The sequence below is a fragment of the Hoplias malabaricus genome, chromosome 1 (assembly GCF_029633855.1).
Source record: "Hoplias malabaricus isolate fHopMal1 chromosome 1, fHopMal1.hap1, whole genome shotgun sequence".
Classification (NCBI taxonomy): domain Eukaryota; kingdom Metazoa; phylum Chordata; class Actinopteri; order Characiformes; family Erythrinidae; genus Hoplias; species Hoplias malabaricus.
The window spans coordinates 10574885-10594781 of NC_089800.1; the positions used below are offsets into that span (position 1 = coordinate 10574885).

General features: G+C 39.9%; 1 protein-coding gene across 1 annotated transcript; it reads right to left on the minus strand.

The window, feature by feature from the left end:
* Positions 1-560: 560 nt before the first annotated feature.
* Positions 561-18875, minus strand: tnfrsf11a (tumor necrosis factor receptor superfamily, member 11a, NFKB activator). Its single transcript, XM_066682200.1, has 10 exons — positions 18700-18875; positions 10991-11066; positions 10195-10320; positions 9812-9955; positions 8747-8831; positions 7653-7726; positions 6726-6827; positions 6578-6627; positions 5526-6252; positions 561-2598 (listed from the first exon to the last, which is right to left on the minus strand). The coding sequence occupies exons 1-10, from the start codon at positions 18772-18774 to the stop codon at positions 2333-2335; spliced, it is 1725 nt and encodes a 574-aa protein (XP_066538297.1). The 5' UTR covers positions 18775-18875; the 3' UTR covers positions 561-2332.
* Between the last annotated feature and the right edge of the window lie 1022 nt (positions 18876-19897).

Below are 19897 nucleotides of genomic sequence, written 5' to 3' on the forward strand. Positions count from 1 at the left end.
TACCTTATGAATCTGTAGATTACATCTGATTTTCACAGGAAAATACATGCTTGGTTCATTGGTGATAACATCAGAAGGTTGTTATTTACTTACAATATCATGTTTCTTTCTGAACGTTGCACTTCCAAGCAGTACTTCACCCTTATGTCCACCAGAGGGCAGACACTCCCCATTTTCATTATCTCTTAGAAAAGCCTAGGTGTGCTATTGTCTTTTTGGTAAACTAAGTCCTGTCCAGTCACAAAATCCAGTTTGTGCAGAAAAGGCAACACGTTTCTGAGTTGGTGTCTCATCGCTGTGGAAAAGCAGACTGATTGTGTGTCTGTAATCAAGCTGAAGTCTTTTTCATGTGGTCCAAACACAATAGCTACAGCCCACGTTTCTTGACCTTCTGACAGCTGGGAGACATTCAGCTCTGTAATTGCAGGTTTAACATCAACACTGGCTCGGCGGAGAATTTGAGGTTTTACTTTAGGTTCAGTTAGAAAAACTCTCTGTAAACAGCAAGTCTTAAAACAGGAATACGCCCTTAAGTCTCACACTCGCAAAGATGTCTGTACAAATGATTTTATTTCCAGTTATAGAAGGTTTCAGCTCTGGTAACTGATACATAACATTTATATACACATGTAATGAATGTCCAAAGAATGGCTACACTCCTTTTTATTTCAGTAAAACTGAATGGTCATGTTAGCGGCTAATAATGCCACCATAAGATTGAACAGAACAAGAGAATCCCAAACCAAAGACAAAAGACATACAAATCTTTAAAAAACATGGCAAAAACGCCAGACACTATTTTATGTTGCTCTTCATTGACAGTCTTTTCATGGAGCATTAATTACAGTCCATAATGCAAGCTCTCAGTGAGATGTCATGCACTATTCCTCCTTAAAATAGGCTCAAAAAGAAGGGACACATGGGATGACAGGCCTCAAGCGCGAGGCCCAGTTTAATTCTTGATTTCTCTGGACGCCGTCTTGATTTTGCTTGGCTAGAGTTGCTCAACAGTAGTTTTGACTTCGTATCCCACTGTTCTGACTAAAACCACATAGACAGTATGGGCCAAGGCAAAATGAGATATAAATCATAGTTGTATGTAAATTTATAGCATTTTTTTTTTCAGATTCCTGATTATGAACAAGTAGAAAACACACAAACACACATATCATGTTTAACAAATGCACAGCATTTTTCATTACCATAGCACTCTAGATGCTAGGATAAATATCAGTAAACCAGTGGTCACCAACTCTGTTCCTCTTGGCCAACGTAGGCTGCAAAATCTTAAAAGCCCTCAATAATAGAGGTTAAGTTAGATAATCATGCCTCAGCCAATAAGAGGCCATGGTTTATATAACATTAAATATGAAGACATTTAAAAGCATATCTAGATGAAACTGTCACCACTGAGGTAGGTAAATGATACATGTCTTCATAGAGTAAGCCTACCCAGTAAACATTTAGCCGTTGATTTCAACGTTGAAATAACGCAATGACTACCGTCTAATCAACAATCTTTTAAGACTCAAAATGAATGTTGAAAAGACGTCCAACCACAGACATTGAAAAGACGGCTATTAGACGTATTTTGGACGTTCATTGACGTTATTAATTGGTCCCGAAATAAATGACTTGTATAAAACGCATTTTGGACGTCCACTGACGTTATCGACTGGTCACCACTTAACTAACTTATTAAGATGGAATTTGAACGTCCATTGACGTTTAAAATATGTCCTTGACAGACAGACTACTTTTAGACCTATTTTGAACGTCCAGGGACGTTCCTTGTTTACTGGGTAATTCATGTGAATAATTTTTATTAAACCTGACATGATTATGTCCTTGATCAAAAATATAACATGTCATATACTATCATTTAAAATACAAACCATAAGGTTCATTTACCACTGGTCATATGACCTAGTTTTACAGGGAACCGGCATAAGTTTTATTTCTAACATATTGGGACAAAGCATATAAAATTAATAAAAATAATAATAAAAAAACTTCACATCACGTTTTATTTTCCCAATATGTTAAGTTCAGCAAATTTGCAGTGATTATCATTTGACCAGCAGTTCCCAAGCTTTTGCCCGTGCCTGAATATATAAAGATAACACAACATTACCCCCTAAAAGGAATATATTCTCATAAGCTAACCCATGGTTGGAACTAGACTTTGTAAAAACATGAACCTCCAGGAGCCAAGTTGGTGACCACTGCAGTGAACTGATGAATAAATCCACAAAACAATTAATCAATAAATCAATAAAAATAAAAAAGGGATTAAAGTGAAGAACATAGAGATGACTCCAGCTCCTCCTGTTCAGACAGAGAGGTTCTGCTGCTGGCGGAAAGCGGTCAACTCCTGGACAGGACCAGTGGCTTCATGGTGTGGTGTCTGTGAGCTGGGTTTGGACAGGTTCTGGATTTGTGCTGACTCCTCCTGAACCGGACTCGCGTACGGCTCCTCACCTACACTCCCGCCGCCCAGGGACGTCTGACTCATGTACACCATGATGACGTCACCGGTGAAGTTCATCACCTGGCCAGTGGAGATGAAGGTGGTGTTGTTGTTCCCTGTCACCTGACCTGCCAAGGCAAAGCATTAGACATGAGAGGTGTATATCTCTAGCGTCATATTTATATTGTCCCCATTTTTGAAACAGTAGCAGTCTTGGCTGTGAACAGTTTTTGGAACATTGTAGTAAGGTTTTGATTGAATACAGCCACTTAGGAATTAGTAAGAATAAGTTGCAAATATTCAATGACTATGGCACTCCAGAGAACATTGTTCTACTGCGGACTTATACCCCTCTGGTAAACCATTGGATATAGTGACTTTAAGACTCGTGCCACTGCTTTCTTTCTGTGGTCAGTGCTTTTCCATTGAGATTGACCAATTGGCTGCGATGGGAGCACTTTAAAGCAATCCACTTGTTGGAATGACTGTCTATATACTCTTGGAAACTTTGTATGTAAATGCATTGTGATGATTTGAAGCTGAAAATAACATCAACAACTTCTTGGAAATCACAGCTATACAGTCTACACATTGGTTATAAATAGAATTAACAAAAATTAAATAAATATTTATTATGGCGTGAAATCATCCATTACCCATGATTATTAAACATGCCACAAAGGGACAGATTTGCATGGTGCACTAAAATATCACCACACACAGGCTCCTATTAAACTGACTTATCATTAACCCCAAGATCACACCATACGCCCAGATACACATTCAACTTATTTCAAATGTTCCATCTTTGCAAACTTGCAACAGTAGCTGAAATCTGCTAAGTAAGCACTGACTGGGCAAACTGCTGTTATTTAGGATTCATCAACTTTAAAACAGAAAAAAAAAAAAGAACTGAACCATTTCCTTCCTCTGAGCGTTTTAAAAGAGGTATTTTAGGACAGATCCTATTTGAGGGGAAACTATTTACCCCATATTCCCAGCATAAGGCCAAATGCAGACTGGCAGTGAATCACATTTCACACATCTTTTAGTCATTAAAGCGTGATTTATGACGAGCCAGACACCCACTGCCCACTTTGACCGTCCATGTTTTTAAAAGGGCTGTTTACTGGAATATCAATTACTCGGGTGCCAGTTTTTTTTCTTAATGATGATCTTCACTCAGTTTAACTCTCCATAAAAACACATACAGCTCACATGCTAATGAGAACTGTCCTGAAAGGACTATGCCATACAATCTGTGTGTACAGTAAGCTGTCTGAGTTTCAGGGCGTCTTTCCTGCTTAAAAAAAACACCTAGGAGTCAAAAAGTCATGACCCCTACACAGCACTGAGTAACAGTATACAGGCAATATCAGTAAGTTGTGGGAAAACGGCTGTTTATCATTCCATTAGTTAAAACATCTGCTCCATGATCAAACCCCAGAGGCTGGAGAAATAGCCTGAGCTGCATTATGCATAAAAGGGTCCTTAAGCACATCTGGTTTTAATTTTAGAATGAGGCTATTTTAAAATGTGGATAAACACTCTGAATGCCATCTCTCTGTGCCCTCCAGGTAAAAGGTAGAAGTGGCACATTGCTAAAGTTGCTGTCACTGGCCTTAAAATGCTTCACTGCCAATGTTTCCACAGGGCAATTAGTTTGGTTTGCAAAACTCTTCTAAGACCACATTTACATCTCAAGCCTTACCCAATTTCGAATTTTGCTGTGATCTGAGCCTTGCATAAAACATCTTAAGTATTTGTACTAAGCTGTATGTTAGCAATCAGCAAGTTTCCTCATTCTAACACAGAACTGCTTGCCGCAGCTGAAATGTTAAAATGCTAAGTCCCTCAAAACGCAAAAATGTCCATGTCCGGTCACACTAACAAGATGTGAATTCCAAATGTCTAGTGTGACTGCAGTTTAAAGGGGCATTACCGGTTAAACTTGCATTAAATCCATGATTTGTTTTATGCAGTACTTATTTATTTAGACACAGCCCGTTTGCCGTCTAGAGAGTAATAAACATTTAAGTAGGGTGACCAGACGTCCTTTTTACCCGGACATGTCCTCTATTTTAGACTTTAAAAATGTCCGGCCGAATTTCACAAACGTCCGGCATTTTGTTTTTCTAGAGTTTACATAGAACTTTGAGAAGCGTTTCTTTCACAAACTAATCCCGCCCTCCCCTACTCCGATTGGTTCGCTTGATTGAGAAGGGGGCGTGGTGAAGTAGCCTAAAACTTTCTGATTGGACGGTCTGACTGTAGAGCTACCGTTATTGGTCGATGACCTTCTCTGTAAACATTTAATTGGCCAGTCTGCACGTCTGTAGTCCTTGTTTACGTCAGGCAAAGCTCATGTACCTACCCTCATCTCGAGCAGCTATGTCGAAACGTAAATGTAAGTTCTCGGATGAATTAAAAAAGAAATTCCCATGTTTTGTGTAGCAAATAAAGGCGTAAAGGACCTAAAAGCACACCTAGGTTCAGCTAAGCATACAACGGCAGCGAGGGGCGTGACCTAATCAGCCCCCCCAAAGAGACGCGTCCTCTTTTTTACCATCTCAAATCTGGTCACCCTAATTTAAGGGTCTAGCTATCAACATTTTAAACCGGTTTTTGGTGTCAGATAACTACATGTGTCTGTCACTGTATAAAAGATGCACAGTGCTTAGTGGGTATTTGTATGACTTTCCCTTTAATATGAACATAGCCTAAAGCCAATGTTCTTGACATTTTCCACCTCAAACCCATATATTTATTACTAGAAAACACCCACAGGAAAACAAAACATTTCTTCTTAAATTTTAGATTTTCAGTAAATTTTCAATAGTAATATGCACATGCAAGTGACTCAATGGCCCTTAATGGGGAGTGTATTTTATGTTTATATGGGGCAAGGGGCGACAACAGACTGTGATAATGTATTGCCATTGGTGCAAGGCATGTATTAATCATTTTATTCATTCAATTATTAATTACGTTTTAGGATCCCTAACTTACAATCCACACAGCTATGTCCCTAGAATATATCAAAAAGTCTTCTTACCACAAGCAAGGGCAGCGTCTGAGCACTGGCTCTGCACCTCCAAGTCTGCTTCTGGATCCGAGAGGTTGTTGTCGGCAATAAGCAAGAGGCCTCCATTGTTGCTGTCACTGAAGGCTGACTTTGGCTGCACTGTGGACTGTATGCTACAACAGCGAGGTTCATTCTGCTTGTACAAACTGCCATCACTATGAAAACCCCTGACTTCAGACATGGTGTCTTTAGCCACAGGGCTGCTGTAGTCCAGATACAGATCCTGAGAGCCTTGCAGGCAGCCAGGTAAACTGTCTGAGTAGCAGTTCCCACACATCGGCGGCTCTTCCAGGGTCACGGCACCAACAACATTTTCCTCTTTGACTTCCATGGTCTCTCCTAGGCCGCAGGAACAGCAGCCGGCCAGGCCCCTGGCTACCAACTGGCTGCAGTCCTCATTTTCCCCAACTTCCACTGGCTCTTTCATGGAGGATAAACAGCTACAGGAGCTGCCCAAAAGTGGAGAAGCAGGACCCCCTTCAGAAACCTCGCTGGTGCTCCCCGAGGACCCATCCGCCCTGTCCCGAACTGGCTCGTTTTCCTGCTCCTGGTTAGGCCCAGAGGTGCTACCATTGATCAGCTTTGTTTTGGAACACATGATCAGGTAATCGTCATCTTGCCGGATAAGGTGTGAGGTGATCTCATACTGAGATGAGTTCTGTGGACTGTTGCTTTGATACGGAGGCGTCAGTGTCTCCTACAACATAAAGTGGGACACTGTGGTTTAAAGGACTCATATTGTTACTTTTGACATTTGTATCTGTTTGTGTACCAAAATCTGTCATAATTCATGTTAACATGACAATTTTTAATTAATTAAATATATAAATCAGCTCTGTTTTGATTTGCTAGCTTGTTTTGTGCCTTACTAAAAAAGCAATCTGTTACATACTTCTTATTCAGCATGAATTGGCACAAAACACATTTTGTCTGGAGTAGAGGAGAGTTATGTATCACTGTGTGTGTGCTTTAACACTAAGGCTAGGGTCCAGTCAATGAAATATTGGTTGGATTGTACTCACTTGTTGAATTCGGCTTCGTTTAATATTCTGGATGCAGTCTCGTAAGTTTACTGTAAAAAAAACAAAATTGACAAATTCCGAATGAGCAGCTTGAAAGGAAATGAAATACAGTTTAAAGTGAACTAATACACTTCCAAAAAAGATTTACCTGAGAGAAGGTTCAGCTTGTCCTTATAGCATGAAATAATGACAACAAATATGACGATAATCAAACAGGGGACTGCCACCACGGCCCAGGAGGTGGGCGGCTCTGAAAAATCCAATTGGCATAGCAGTTAACCATGACAATTAACATAACACACAATGATTCTTTACTTCTAATCAACCTTTTCATGCTCTGCTGACAAATGCATTGTTTAGAATTTAGGATTGCAAAAAGATGCATGTATGTATATATATTTTGATCGGTTACTGACTCAATGCCACTCAACAGCACGGTGCACTGGAGGAGAACTGCCCAGATCTGTCATATCAGCTAACAGATGCTTTCAGGATTAAAATTCCCACTGTGATGAGGGGAAAAGTGGGGCTACCCTGCCCACACTGAGAGCAAAGCCAATTGTGGTCTCTTGGGCTCCTGGCCTCGGATGGTTGAGGCATCACCGGGGATTGAACCAGTCATCGTCCAAATATAGGGCCAACACTTTGACTGCCGCAAAACTCAGGAGCCCATAGTGTGACATTTTTCATACAAACTAAATAAATATAATTTGAAATTACAGGACTGAAACAGCTGGGCTTCATTTTCTCCTCTTTCTCAAGATGCAATATTTGAATATTGTTTATCTGATTTGGACCATTTTGGTGTGAAGCCAGGTGTGGCACAGATTCCAGGAAATTATTTTCCTTTGAATGAAGGTGTGACATATTATATCAAATTCCTACAGCATCTCCTGAAAATGAAAGTAGTGGTGGTTCGCACTAGAAATTAATTTAAAGTGTGGTCTCTGACTTTTGCACATTCTGCAAAGCAACAATGCATTTTTGGGCACAGCATGAGTAGGTCCATTCTTGTACCAGTACAGCTCTATCAGAGTATTCCAGAGGTTGAGCATAAACATGTTTGATGGCATACCGAATGGCGGTCCGCACACCACATCTGTTGTGCTGCTGCCTGGACGCTCCTGGCTCTTTCCGATGGCTTTGCAGCTGAAAAAGAATCCGGGCATATCAGTAAGGGACACATCAGCTGTCCGTACTCTTCTGTTTTGATCAGTCTCTTGCTCCTCACCGCAAACTGGACCACAAATATGGCCAGCTAAGGAAAATAGACTCTTTCCAGGGGAAGTGGTGGAGAAATTAGTCATAATACCACAGTGCGGTAAGACTGCGGGGGCTTTTAAAACGACTGTGACCTGAGAGCACTGCCAGACAAACAGCACTCGTGAGAATGAGTTACTGGGATTGCGCAAATTAAACCTTAGGAAAGCAATCGTTGTGTGTGTGAAACAACATTTTACTCTCAAGCTTCCAATTATTGTTTCATGAACGAATTCCCATATTGTGATTACATGCCTTTTACTATTGGAATGCATTAAAGGGGAATTACACACACTTCCCAAAATTTCTGCATAGTTTAATGGTTAAGATGTAAACAAAGTCAGTCAAAACGGTTCAGAAGTAAGTTACAGTGAGAACTGTTCACTGTTGTGGTGATAAGAACCAGACGGCCACTTCTAAAAGCTACCTCACAGAGATTTATTACATGAAATGGTTGTAAAGACACTACCTGACACCTAAGATATTGTTTTATTATAGGAGTTTCATTTATACGGTAATAGAAAACATAGCAGCACACAGAAAGCTCAACTTCCACATACAGATCTATTTTACTATGACCAGCATCGCTTACTCATGAGTTAACTGCTAAGGAGGTTAGTAGTTATGGGGTTAATGATCAGCCTGCTAGATTTTAACCAAAGCTATTTACATTTTTGTATTCTGTGAATGCCTTGATTCATCACAAACAACATCACAGGGAAATGTGAAACATCTGGGTTTGAGGCGAGTGTTCACAACACACAATTAAAAGAAAAAACAGCTTGTTAGAAAGTTCATTTGCGTGCTGGAGCCTTGTGTGATGTTAGTTTTGCAAAGTGTTCCAATATAAAAATAATGATTAGCACATCACAATATTTAAAAGCTTTAAAAAGGTGGCTCTACACTTACTCTGTCCATTTCTTGCAGGGTCTTGCCACATGTTCATCTGAGAAATACCCAGGATCACACTCCTTGCAGCTCTGTTTGCCAAGTTCTTGAATAAAAACAGCAGAAATGAGTACTTACAAAAAAATCATCTCTATTTCCTCTTGGACATCTTACTTGTCATCAGAAAACTGATATGAAACAACATATAATTTTCATAAGACTCTATGTCTGGAGCCCTTTGATACTCCACTAAGCCTTAACTACCGTACACATGTCAAGATACTGAAATAGACCTGGGGTTAAGGAGTCTACATATCTCTACACTGTGTTATAATCTTCTACTTTCCTGTGCAGAAATACTATGCCCAGCCACAAACCAAGGGAAGCCACTAATTTCATCGAATTTGAACTTATGAGTCATGCATAGTCACATTTATCTCTCTGTGCTGAGAAAGAACCCAAAGGCTCCCATTTGATGAGAACCACTGAACCAACCCATCAAGAGCGAACTTACTTCCAGCACAATGCTGCAAGAGCCAGCGTTAAAACCAGAATTCAGTCAAAATCACCCACAATAGCACAAACATTAGATAGCGTTTTATTTCTACAGCAATTTATTTCAGTATCTGATCTTAAACGGCTTAGATATTGTGCTTTTTTCATTGTTTTCATTATTATAATTATTGTACAGAAAACACTCATAATTCATTCCTACATGACTGATTTCCACCCTCATTTCCCCCAGGGTCTTTAAGATTTATGTATATGAGCTCTGACTGGCTTCTCTAGACTGTGTGTCTCATTTAGAAAGCAGTCTGGGTGAAAATGTCTGCATCAACTGATCAGGTTCAGACTGAAATCAGTAACAACATTCCACATCATTTCATTATTAAATGCATACAGGCTGTTTTTTTATGAGTCAAATAGTGTTTGTGATGTCATATCCATGAACACATGCATCTACATGATTTCAGAACAAGTTGTACTTGTTGTACTCCAAAATGTCCACAGAAAATCCAAACAAGCAAGAACAACTACAATTCATCCAAGATACATCCCTTTAAGTCTAATCAGTCAGACACTTACCACCAGTGAGTCCTTGGCCTGCAGGGCATGATGGGATCTGGACGCAGAACTCACAGTTTAGAGGGGAACATTGAAATCCGTCTTTACACAGACATGGCTCAGCTTCAGTAGTGCTGCTGGGGACAGGACGATAAAATCCTTTCCCTGCAGGAGAGAGAGAGAGAGAGATGATATATGCCGGATCCCTTGGAAGCTGGCTCTTGGAGTCTGAGAATTTAATGACTTAATTCATAAAACACAATTTTCTAGTTCTGAATAATTTACCCTGTTAAATTAACTGAGGAAGCGTGTGTATATGTCATAAAAATATGTATCAAAAGGCATGCCTCTATAGTTTTGAGGTACATAAACAATACTTAATATGATAACGAAGGACCACTGACCATCATCGCAGTACTTCTGTAGAAGACATGCCCGATCAGTAGTGTGTTCCGGCTGATATTCATTGTTCACACACGGTCGGCACAGAGTATCAGAGTTTGCAGTGCACTCTTTAAACAAGAATGTTCCTGTGGTCAGGAGAAAGAGTTAAGTTGGTTTCATCACAACTATCAGTGGTAGTAATTCATTTATTTTTACCCCAGTATATAAATTCCAACCACAAATTTCAACAGAGACACAGGAAGCACTAATGAAGCACTTCTGCAGCTGTCTCTAACACAACATCATTGGACTCAATACTTGGAGGAGATACTTTTTTCTGTTTTTTTTTTCAATGCTCATATTGTGAGACATTTTCAACTGGAAATTAAACAGTTAAATGGTGGTCTTTGAGTTTTGCACAATATTGTTAATTATTAAATGTTAAATGTTAATGTTAATAATGTTAATTATCATAATAACATATATTATGTTATATAGATCAGTTTGTATTAGACACAATTGTATGATGGCCAATTACCTAGGCTTTAAAGGGTTAAAGAATATGATTTTCACAGAGTAGATCAACTAGTTTATGTTATTCAGAAGTAGCTCAGACCCACTGCTCTGTAGAGACTAAACTGAGGTTTTCCACAAGACCCTGTGGCACTGTGTGTGTTCCTCTTTTACACACAGTTCCCCTTAAAAATGGGGGGAAAAAAACCCACACAGAGGCAATTTCATGCCTTCATTTAAAAGAGTCCAAATCCACATCGTCTGATCTACAGCGATGAATCATGAATCTGTGTGGCTGTTTACCTGGTCCACATTTGGAGCAACACTTCTTGTCCTTCAGGTACTGGTCCAGTTTACAGGTCGGTTTGGCTTGTATCCTCTGGAACCAGACAAAATCACATAAAGTACATTCAGCAAAAATAAACATTGCTCATGAACCATCATTTGAATTCAGCTCTGTCAGATCCTTCACAGTTTACTTACAGTGCCCAAAATACTCTACTTTCATAATAACACCATTCATTCCAGGAGATCATGAAGGAGATCAGTAATACTTGTTTTACACGCTTTAACTGTACCTTACTACCATCACGCCACACAAAACCCCATCTGATATCTTTACTGTAGTGGTACAACACAAAGCCTGGTTTATATGAACATTTCTGTCATCATTGCTATCAATTCCTTCTAACAAATAATATCCCACATCTTATATTGATTTATGCATTGACAGATAATTAGCATTAGTCCATTAGTCCAATATTTTAAAGAATCAGCGATAAGTACAATAAGTCACTGGAAACCATTCAGTGCACAGTTCATGAAACATTCAGAGACTTGAGCGCAGTTGATAAATCAGCTTCGCTGCGTACAATCATGCCCTGCTTGACACTGACTAATCTATGTATTGTTTGCACTGCTCTCCGAACTGACCAAACTGTAGATTTAAACTGAGGGCGAATGGAGGAAATAAACATTGGAATAAACAGAGTGTCCTTGTTGATGTTGTGTGTGATGGAGGCGTGCGATTATTTTCCTAAAATAAAAGATGTTAACAGTTGTTATTGCAGTGGATTAGAGGCTATTGCTGCACCCCCTGTGTTTAGGGCGGAGTTTGTGGACGGAGTCAGTCGTATAAAATAAAAGCACATGTAAAATGTCTTTATAAGAAACATGAAGGAGATGCGGTGTGTGTTTATATCAGTGCACATGGGAAAATATCCCCAGCCACTTTTGGACTGGAGTAAAGTGATTCAGATTATTTGTGTAATTTTAATTGTCTCTTTCTATTATTATTATGATTGGAAAACTGTTATGCTGAATGTTGAAACAGATGAACAAAATGCTCTGTGATGTTTGCGGGTGTTAGATCATTTTCATTCAATTTTACTCTACACAACTTTGATGGATGAGGGCCATCTGACTTCAAACAAACCTCAATGACTTTATTTACAGCTCAGTGGTTGAATTATTTTGGTGTGTTTGGTACATAAATTGCCTTTTTCAAACTTGAATCTGGACCTACAAGGTAATGATGCTAACAAACGTCAGCACTTGACAATCACTCAAACAAACTAAATAGTTTCTAAATTATACATCCCAAATCCTTTTGATTACTGCCTTTTATAATTTGTTTTTACAAATAAAAAGCAAAATGTTGTAAAGTTCTCTTTTAATATAATCAAATATAATAAACGGGCCTTTCTCCTCCAATCTAAACTTCCAGAATATAATGTAGAGCCAAAAGCGAACACCTTAAAGGACACGACCTCAGCCACCAACCACTTCCTGCTGATCCACCAAACCATTCCTTTTCTTTCACATGGAAAACTCTCTCATTTAAACTGAAATGTGGGGTAGAACAACAGCAGGGTTTAAAAATGGCCTGTTGTAACCAACACGAAGCAAGAAAACGCCACGTTCAGCAGAAAGTATGAGACAATCTAGTGCTTCTTAGTATTCTGTTCACGAGATGCAAATGATACTAGAGTTCAGTTTGTTTCCAGAAAATAAAAAAAAAAGCCTTTGGCGTTAAACACTGTGCGTCAAGAAAATAACAGAGAACTGTTTTCTAACAGAGGATGAAACATGAAGAAATTTCTTATGAAGAAAAATTAAAACATAGCAGGCCTTTATTATTAATTAATATGCCACAATTATACATTTTGGAGTCATAGCCCAGCCAGCATATACAAGCACGTTTGTCCAAGAGTTACATGTTGGCCACACACATGGATGCCCTCCAGGGTCAGTGATAGGACCAGGTTGGTCTCGACATAGCTCCCATCTGGACTCTACATAACTCACTATGGGCCTATGTGCCAGCCCACATAGAGCACATGCCCCATTTTAAATCCAGCTAGTGTATATTCAACGTGCCCCATTAAACTATGCTTAGTGAGAATATTTCTTTATTGCAAAACAAATGCTTCTTTTTATAATTTAACAAATAGACACCAGTGTTTCTAAGAACTACAATAATAGAATCAAAATGTGGATGTAGCTGATTTTATAGTCAAATCCTTACCAAAGAAAATTATATCCATCGTGGTATTTTACAGGAATTAATATTTCCTCGTTAGATACTGATGCTACACCTCATACCAAGTAATGGATGGCATTCAGCTCCAGTCAAACCCCAGTGAACCACAGCATTATTCAAATGACACCGGACACTTTCCACTAAGCTCTGAGCACAGGGTTATTATTAGCAATACGTGAATGGAAGTTCAGGTTACTATATTTACTGCAAAAATAAGGGATTTTTTTTTGGTGCCCTTTAAAATCCATTTCCATGACCAGCGAGTTTTAATCGTAACCGTTTATCAAAGGCATGTCACAACTGGTCTGAGGTCAACAACAGTTAAGGGCAACATCTTTCAGCAGGAAGTGCAAATAACTGTGAGGTCATGTGTATGTTTAATCAAAACTGTTACATCATGCCTTTGTGATCTCAAAATTTTCTAGGAAATTTTTTCCTTTTATTTATTTTAAGCCACACATCTGTTATACGATTTCCAGAGACCAATCTCCATATAAACTTTCCAACCAAAAAACCCATTATTTCTTTTTCCTGATGATTCCTGAGGAGATTAGATATAAGGTGGTTTCTCTTCATTAAGGAAAATAGGACTTTTGAAAACAGAGTTTACAGAAATGCTTTAAATCTTTGGAGAAACTGGGACTGCTAACAACCACGCAAGAGCTGGCACCAAAATTGTCCTCATGAGAAAAATATCTCCACTCTGGCTTCAGATTTGAACACATTCACAGCTGTTTGTGTCCAACCTCCCACAGTTTGAAAATTGATTTAACACAATGGGTCTGAAAGGATGTGTAGCCAGAGACAAACCCTTACAGGCCAGTAGAAATAAACACCACAGAAGAAATAAATGAAAAAAGCTGGTTTATAGAACAATGGATTATTTTCTACAGAGTCCAGACCTCAATTTCAGTGAATGTGGTAGAAATTATTTGGATCATGCAACTGGTTTAAGAAATATCTGTGGCAGATTTCACTGAAAAACTGTAAGTAAGTGTCCTGAAGACAATGAAAGAATGTATCGATTGAAATTATTGGCAGTTCAACTGGCGTCAGTGTTGTCCCAGAGATATACAAAACATTAAAAACCCATTATAACACGAGGCACTGACTTAGTCTCAGTATTCCGAGGGATGTGAAATGGTTTCTCTTGTTATGTGTGGTTTCGGAGCCTGGACTCAAAAAGCTCTTTTAAATGAAGTGTGCGAACAGAGAGACAGGAAACCCAGAGGAATGTCCACAACTCGGCATTCAAACATCAGGGTATACACAAGCGACATGGAATATTTTCATTGACTAAATATATAAGATTATGGTCAGTGACGCCCTGGATAATCACACGTTTGAAAATATGCACAGTGTACAGGGACACGACTGCTGTCCCAGCGTACAGCACGGCATCCCACTTTATACAATACATCCCAAGTACATAACACTTCTGCTCACAACCCAAAAAGTAAGGATGGAGTAAACTGAAGAGATATAATATTGTGATACCTACATAAATATCCACATCATAAAACAGCCATGAAAAACTGTAAGGATCAAATCTGATGTCATTGTCCATTCTTAGAGGTTAAGGTTTTATTTAATCCACAGCCCAAAGCTGGATGGTTTTATACATCTCTAGCTGACACATGGCATTGAGCATGGTGACCTTAGGCTCATGTGCAGCTGCTCCAGACCATCCCAATTCATTCTACAAACAGTAGGTGCACTGTTGAGCATCTGTTTCCACAATGTGCGCAGCTTAAAATGACGTATTAAATGTCACCCCTAGAAGGGGAACGTAATTCTGGGTCTTATTGAATCATCTGTGACCTGCTTTGGTCAAAACAACACAACAGATACACCACAGCAGAGTTCTCCCCCTGTCTAAACAGCCCTGTATAGAATGATCGCTTTCAGTGCCTGTTCCTTTAAATGATAATGAGTCACTCAGTGTTCACCCCGACCCCGAGCGCACAGCAGTGAGTAGCAAAGAGCAGAAGCTCTGGTTTTCAGCTGTTTTTGCTCTGTTCTCTTTCTTCTCCATTCTCATTTTCTCTGTTTTTACTCGGTGCTCTTATTTCCTGCACTCTACAGAAGAAGCAGCGGAAAATCAGAACACCTCATTTTAACCCATATTTACTGACAAATACAGACTGGGTGTACTGGTTTCACAATGTGTGGTTGGGTGGGCTCCTGATGTGAACAGGCATTGTAAACGTGTGTTTTTCATATGTCGCCTTTAACGTAGCTGAATTTACATTTCATACCCCATTTCAAAGGGTATCTGCAAACTTTTGGCCATAGTATATCCAACTGTAATTCTAGAACTGGTCTACAGCTGCCGTTGTTATGAATCATGCAGCTTCTGAGAGCCCTAGCAGCACAGATACCCATGAAATACTTAAGAACGAGCACAAAGGTGCCATTAGTCCTGATAATGATGACATATCATGATAACACCCAGGTCTTCTTAGATCGTCAAAGGTTTTGGGAACTATTTGCTTGTACAGCTCTGACCTGTTTTAGTCACCCTAGTGTGAACATCACATTGTAATATATTTTCTAAACCAGTTTGCTACGTAGTGCACAGTATTGCTTGAAGCCACAGCATTTGCATAACCGCCGGGGTGTATATTTTCCCCTGGAAAAGCTGTTTTATTTATAAACAGAGTACTCTGTGTATGTGTTGATACGTACCAATCGGTTTTTGCTAGAAGCTGACCTATAGGGTCTCCTCTAATGTTCCCAACCCGACAGAGTACTGACGATTAGTGCTCAATCGCAGTGTTCAAAATGACCTCTGAGGTATGGACAAATGAGTCTCAGGATTTTAAAAGAGTGGCGCACACTGTTAAGACTATAATGCTCCAAGGTGTTCTCAGCTTTTCAGACACAAGTTGTGACCTGCATCTGTGATGCAACACTCGGTTCCCTGAATAGCACCCAAGATGGTGAAAGAGATATATACAAAATATATAAAAGAGTGAATGAATTTATGAATGTTTATATAAATACAGACTGTTGGAGTAGGAACTAGAGCTGGGCGATATATCTGTATCCCACGATACCACACCCTAATATTGCTCGAGTGTCAGTTACATGTGTATTTATGCATTTGACATAGACACTAAAATATATTTCCCAAATACAGCTAAGTTCCTTTTGGTCATTTTAAATTTTTTTGTAAATGCTTTATTTCAGTTGGTTTTGTGACTCTTACTCGTCATATCCACAACCTGACAGTCACTGGGTGCTTCAGACTGACTTGAAATAAATAATAATAATAATAATAATTAATATCTTTTCATTTTTATAAATGTGCACTCTGTCTGAATTACATAAACAACACTGTGTACCATTCAGAATAATTCAGCAGGACATAATAGCACAAGATCTGTCAGGTCATATGTTAATTAATATTTTAACAATTCTCTTACTGTGATGATATGATAAAATCAGCTCCAAAATCTGACACTATGTTGAAATGTTTTGGGGATTTAAAAAACAGTTACATTCTGCGTTGTTTCTGGGCCACTACTGAAACTTTATTTATAATTCTAAAGCTATGTTCTTTGTATGAGAATCAGATTTGTCAGAGTCTGATATCTTCCATATACGCTGTCTGACAGAGATCCTCAGCTGGATCTGATCAACTCATCAGAGGCTTTTCCACAAACTTGGATCTCGAAACAGTTGAGCAAGCCACTCAATACTGAGAAATTATCAAGAAAGTTCTTAAGTACTTACTGAGTACTAAGTGTAAGTATGAGATCATAGGATCATGCAAAATAGCTTGAACATGTTTTACCAGAGTCAGACTGACCAGTGGAGTCTCCGATGTCAAGCCAAACACAGAAAACCCAACCCAAGAAAAATCCAAGAAACATACCACAAACTAAGAGGCAGCACATAAAATTGGACAATAAATATTCTAGAGAGTATTTTGTTCCTGGCTCCTGACAGAATCTGAGAGAAATGTTCCCTCTGAGATCATGGGAGACATGGGAGAACGCACAGATGCGAGGCAAAGACAGTTCCAAACTCTTCACATGAACCATTGCTGTGAAGTTCCATTAATAGACAACAAAAGCCATTAATATTATTGTTAATGATACGATAACTGTAAATCTATGGAGACAACTGCCCATAGACTTCCATTATGTTCTGCACTAATTTGTCCCTTTACTCTTTACGTAACTGTGTGCTGCAGGTGCCTCTGACAGAGACGAAGCTGAAAGAAAGCTGGAGTATTTCTTTAAAGGAGCAATCAGTCAATTCATTTTGTAAAACAGCCATTATACATACATTTTATAGGCCTGGATGTGTCAGAGATGTCTGCCCCCTAAGTGAAGGACCCAGTCCATGGAGCACAAACTAGTTCATTCAGAGACTACAGATCAAACTGACTCTTCCTCTCATGACAGCTGCAACTACCCGCAAACTATGAAAATAATACATTAATTTCATTATTAATGTTTAAAGGAACATAATCCTTGATCACAGAATGACCCATTGCTTCTTTAAAGAAAGGAGAGAGAGTTAAGTGGAAGCGATGATAGTTTAGTCTCCAGAGAACAGAGGCAAGAGCAGCTGAACTGTAGTAAGGAGGAGGTGAGCGAGGGAACTGGACAGAGATCAAAATCCCCCGTTTCCAGTAAACACAGAGTGCACACATCACAGATTTGAGAAATGATGATCTCCTTTTAGTTTAAGCCTCACCTACAAGCACTTGTACATATACCAAAGGAGGCTTGACACTGCACATGTTGATTTACAGTAAATCTGGGAAAAAGGTTGGGACTAAAATATATGACCTGATCAGCCACAACATTAAATCCACCACTGATCACACAGGTGTAAAACTTTGTAACCACTCTTACATCAATGGCTAGGATCGCCACAGAGCTAAGGTCTCTGACATTGCATCTACAAAGTGGGCCAATAAGGCAGGTGTGTCTAATAGAGTGGACAGTGAGAGTTCAGTGTTTAAAATCCCCAAATCAACACACATTACCACACCACCAACACATCAGTGTCACTGCAGCGCTGAGAATGGCCCACCGCCCAAATCATACATGCTCTGTGGTGGTCTTGTGGGAGCCCTGATCACAGGAAGAACAGGGTGAAATGGAGCCACATATAGAACACATTCCGTGACTGTAGAACTGAAAAGTGCACATGTATATGGCCAGTGGAGCTGATAAACTGGACAATGAATGTAGTAACAAGAATGTGGCTGACTGGGTTTTACAGTGGCAGAGGGGTACATGCAGAGACTACAGATTTTTATATCCATGATTTGACTGTAAATACAAGGTTGCTATCAATCAAAAATACCCTGTGTCCAGTCAGATCACTGGATCACTTTCTACATATAATCTACATTTCACCACTTTAGAACAATATGAATAAGTTTTGTGGCAGTTCTCCTCGTCAAGTTCGACTCAGACAATTCAATGATGGAAGCTCAAACACTCACTTGGACACACAGTGTGAAGATCAGGCATGTGATCCATCCTCGAAAAATCCAGCCTGTGGAGAAGTGAACCCTCATCCTGGAGCTGTCCTTTGTGTTTAAACGTCCAGATTTAGTGAAAAATCTTTTCTTCTCCTTTTTCTTCTCTCTCTCTCTCTCTCTCTCTCTGTCCCTCTCTATCACACACTCTGTCTGTGTGTGCGTCTGTAATGCTCTCTCCTGCAGTGGAAGTTGGAGTAGTGAGTTATTCCTCCGCCTCATTTCAGACAAACTCCGCCCCCCTCTGCTCTGATTGGCCAGAAGTTTCAAATACGTTCAATGAAAACACTTTATTAAAGGTATGATTCAGTCATTAAGGCGCATGTCATACACTATATGGCCAAAAGTTTGTGGACACTTGCTCATCCAGCATTTCTTCTAAAATAATTTGGGAAGCATTTAGCGGGGATTGTGTAAGTTTAAATATGTTATGTACCGTAAAACTTAATGTTGAACTGACACCGTGTGAGTGTGTGATGCCCTGTGATGGACTGGTGCTTTCCAGGGTGTGGTTCTGCCTTGTGGCCAGTGATACTGGGTAGGTTCCGGACCCTCCACATCCTTGATCTGGATGAAGTGGTTACAGAAAGTGAGTAAATGAATGAATATATATTTTATTGTATATTGTTTGTGGAGGGGGCAGCGCAGCAGGTAGTGTCGCAGTCATACAGCTCCAGGAGGTTGTGGGTTTGATTCCCACTCCGGGTGACTGTCTGTGAGGAGTGTGGTGTGCTCTTTGTGTCTGCGTGGGTTTCCTCCGGGTGATTGTCTGTGAGGAGTGTGGTGTGTTCTCCCTGTGTCTGCGTGGGTTTCCTCCGGGTGACTGTCTGTGAGGTGTGTGGTGTGTTTTCCCTGTGTCTGCGTGGGTTTCCTCTGGGTGACTTTCTGTGAGGAGTGTGGTGTGTTTTCCCTGTGTCTGCGTGGGTTTCCTCCAGGTGACTTTCTGTGAGGAGTGTGGTGTGTTTTCCCTGTGTCTGTGTGGGTTTCCTCCGGGTGACTGTCTGTGAGGTGTGTGGTGTGTATTCCCTGTGTCTGTGTGGGTTTCCTCTGGGTGACTTTCTGTGAGGAGTATGGTGTGTTTTCCCTGTGTCTGTGTGGGTTTCCTCCAGGTGACTTTCTGTGAGGAGTGTGGTGTGTTCTCTCTGTGTCTGCGTGGGTTTCC

What these genes read in the sequence shown, in the direction of transcription:
- tnfrsf11a (XM_066682200.1), bottom strand. Translation starts at nt 18,774, where the DNA reads ATGAGGGTTCACTTCTCCACAGGCTGGATTTTTCGAGGATGGATCACA. An exon ending in TCTTCACACTGTGTGTCCAA is followed by an intron (nt 11,067 to 18,699) that starts GTGAGTGTTTGA and finishes GTCTGGTTCCAG; the next exon opens with AGGATACAAGCCAAACCGAC. An exon ending in CAAGCTGAACCTTCTCTCAG is followed by an intron (nt 6,628 to 6,725) that starts GTAAATCTTTTT and finishes TTTTTTTTACAG; the next exon opens with TAAACTTACGAGACTGCATC.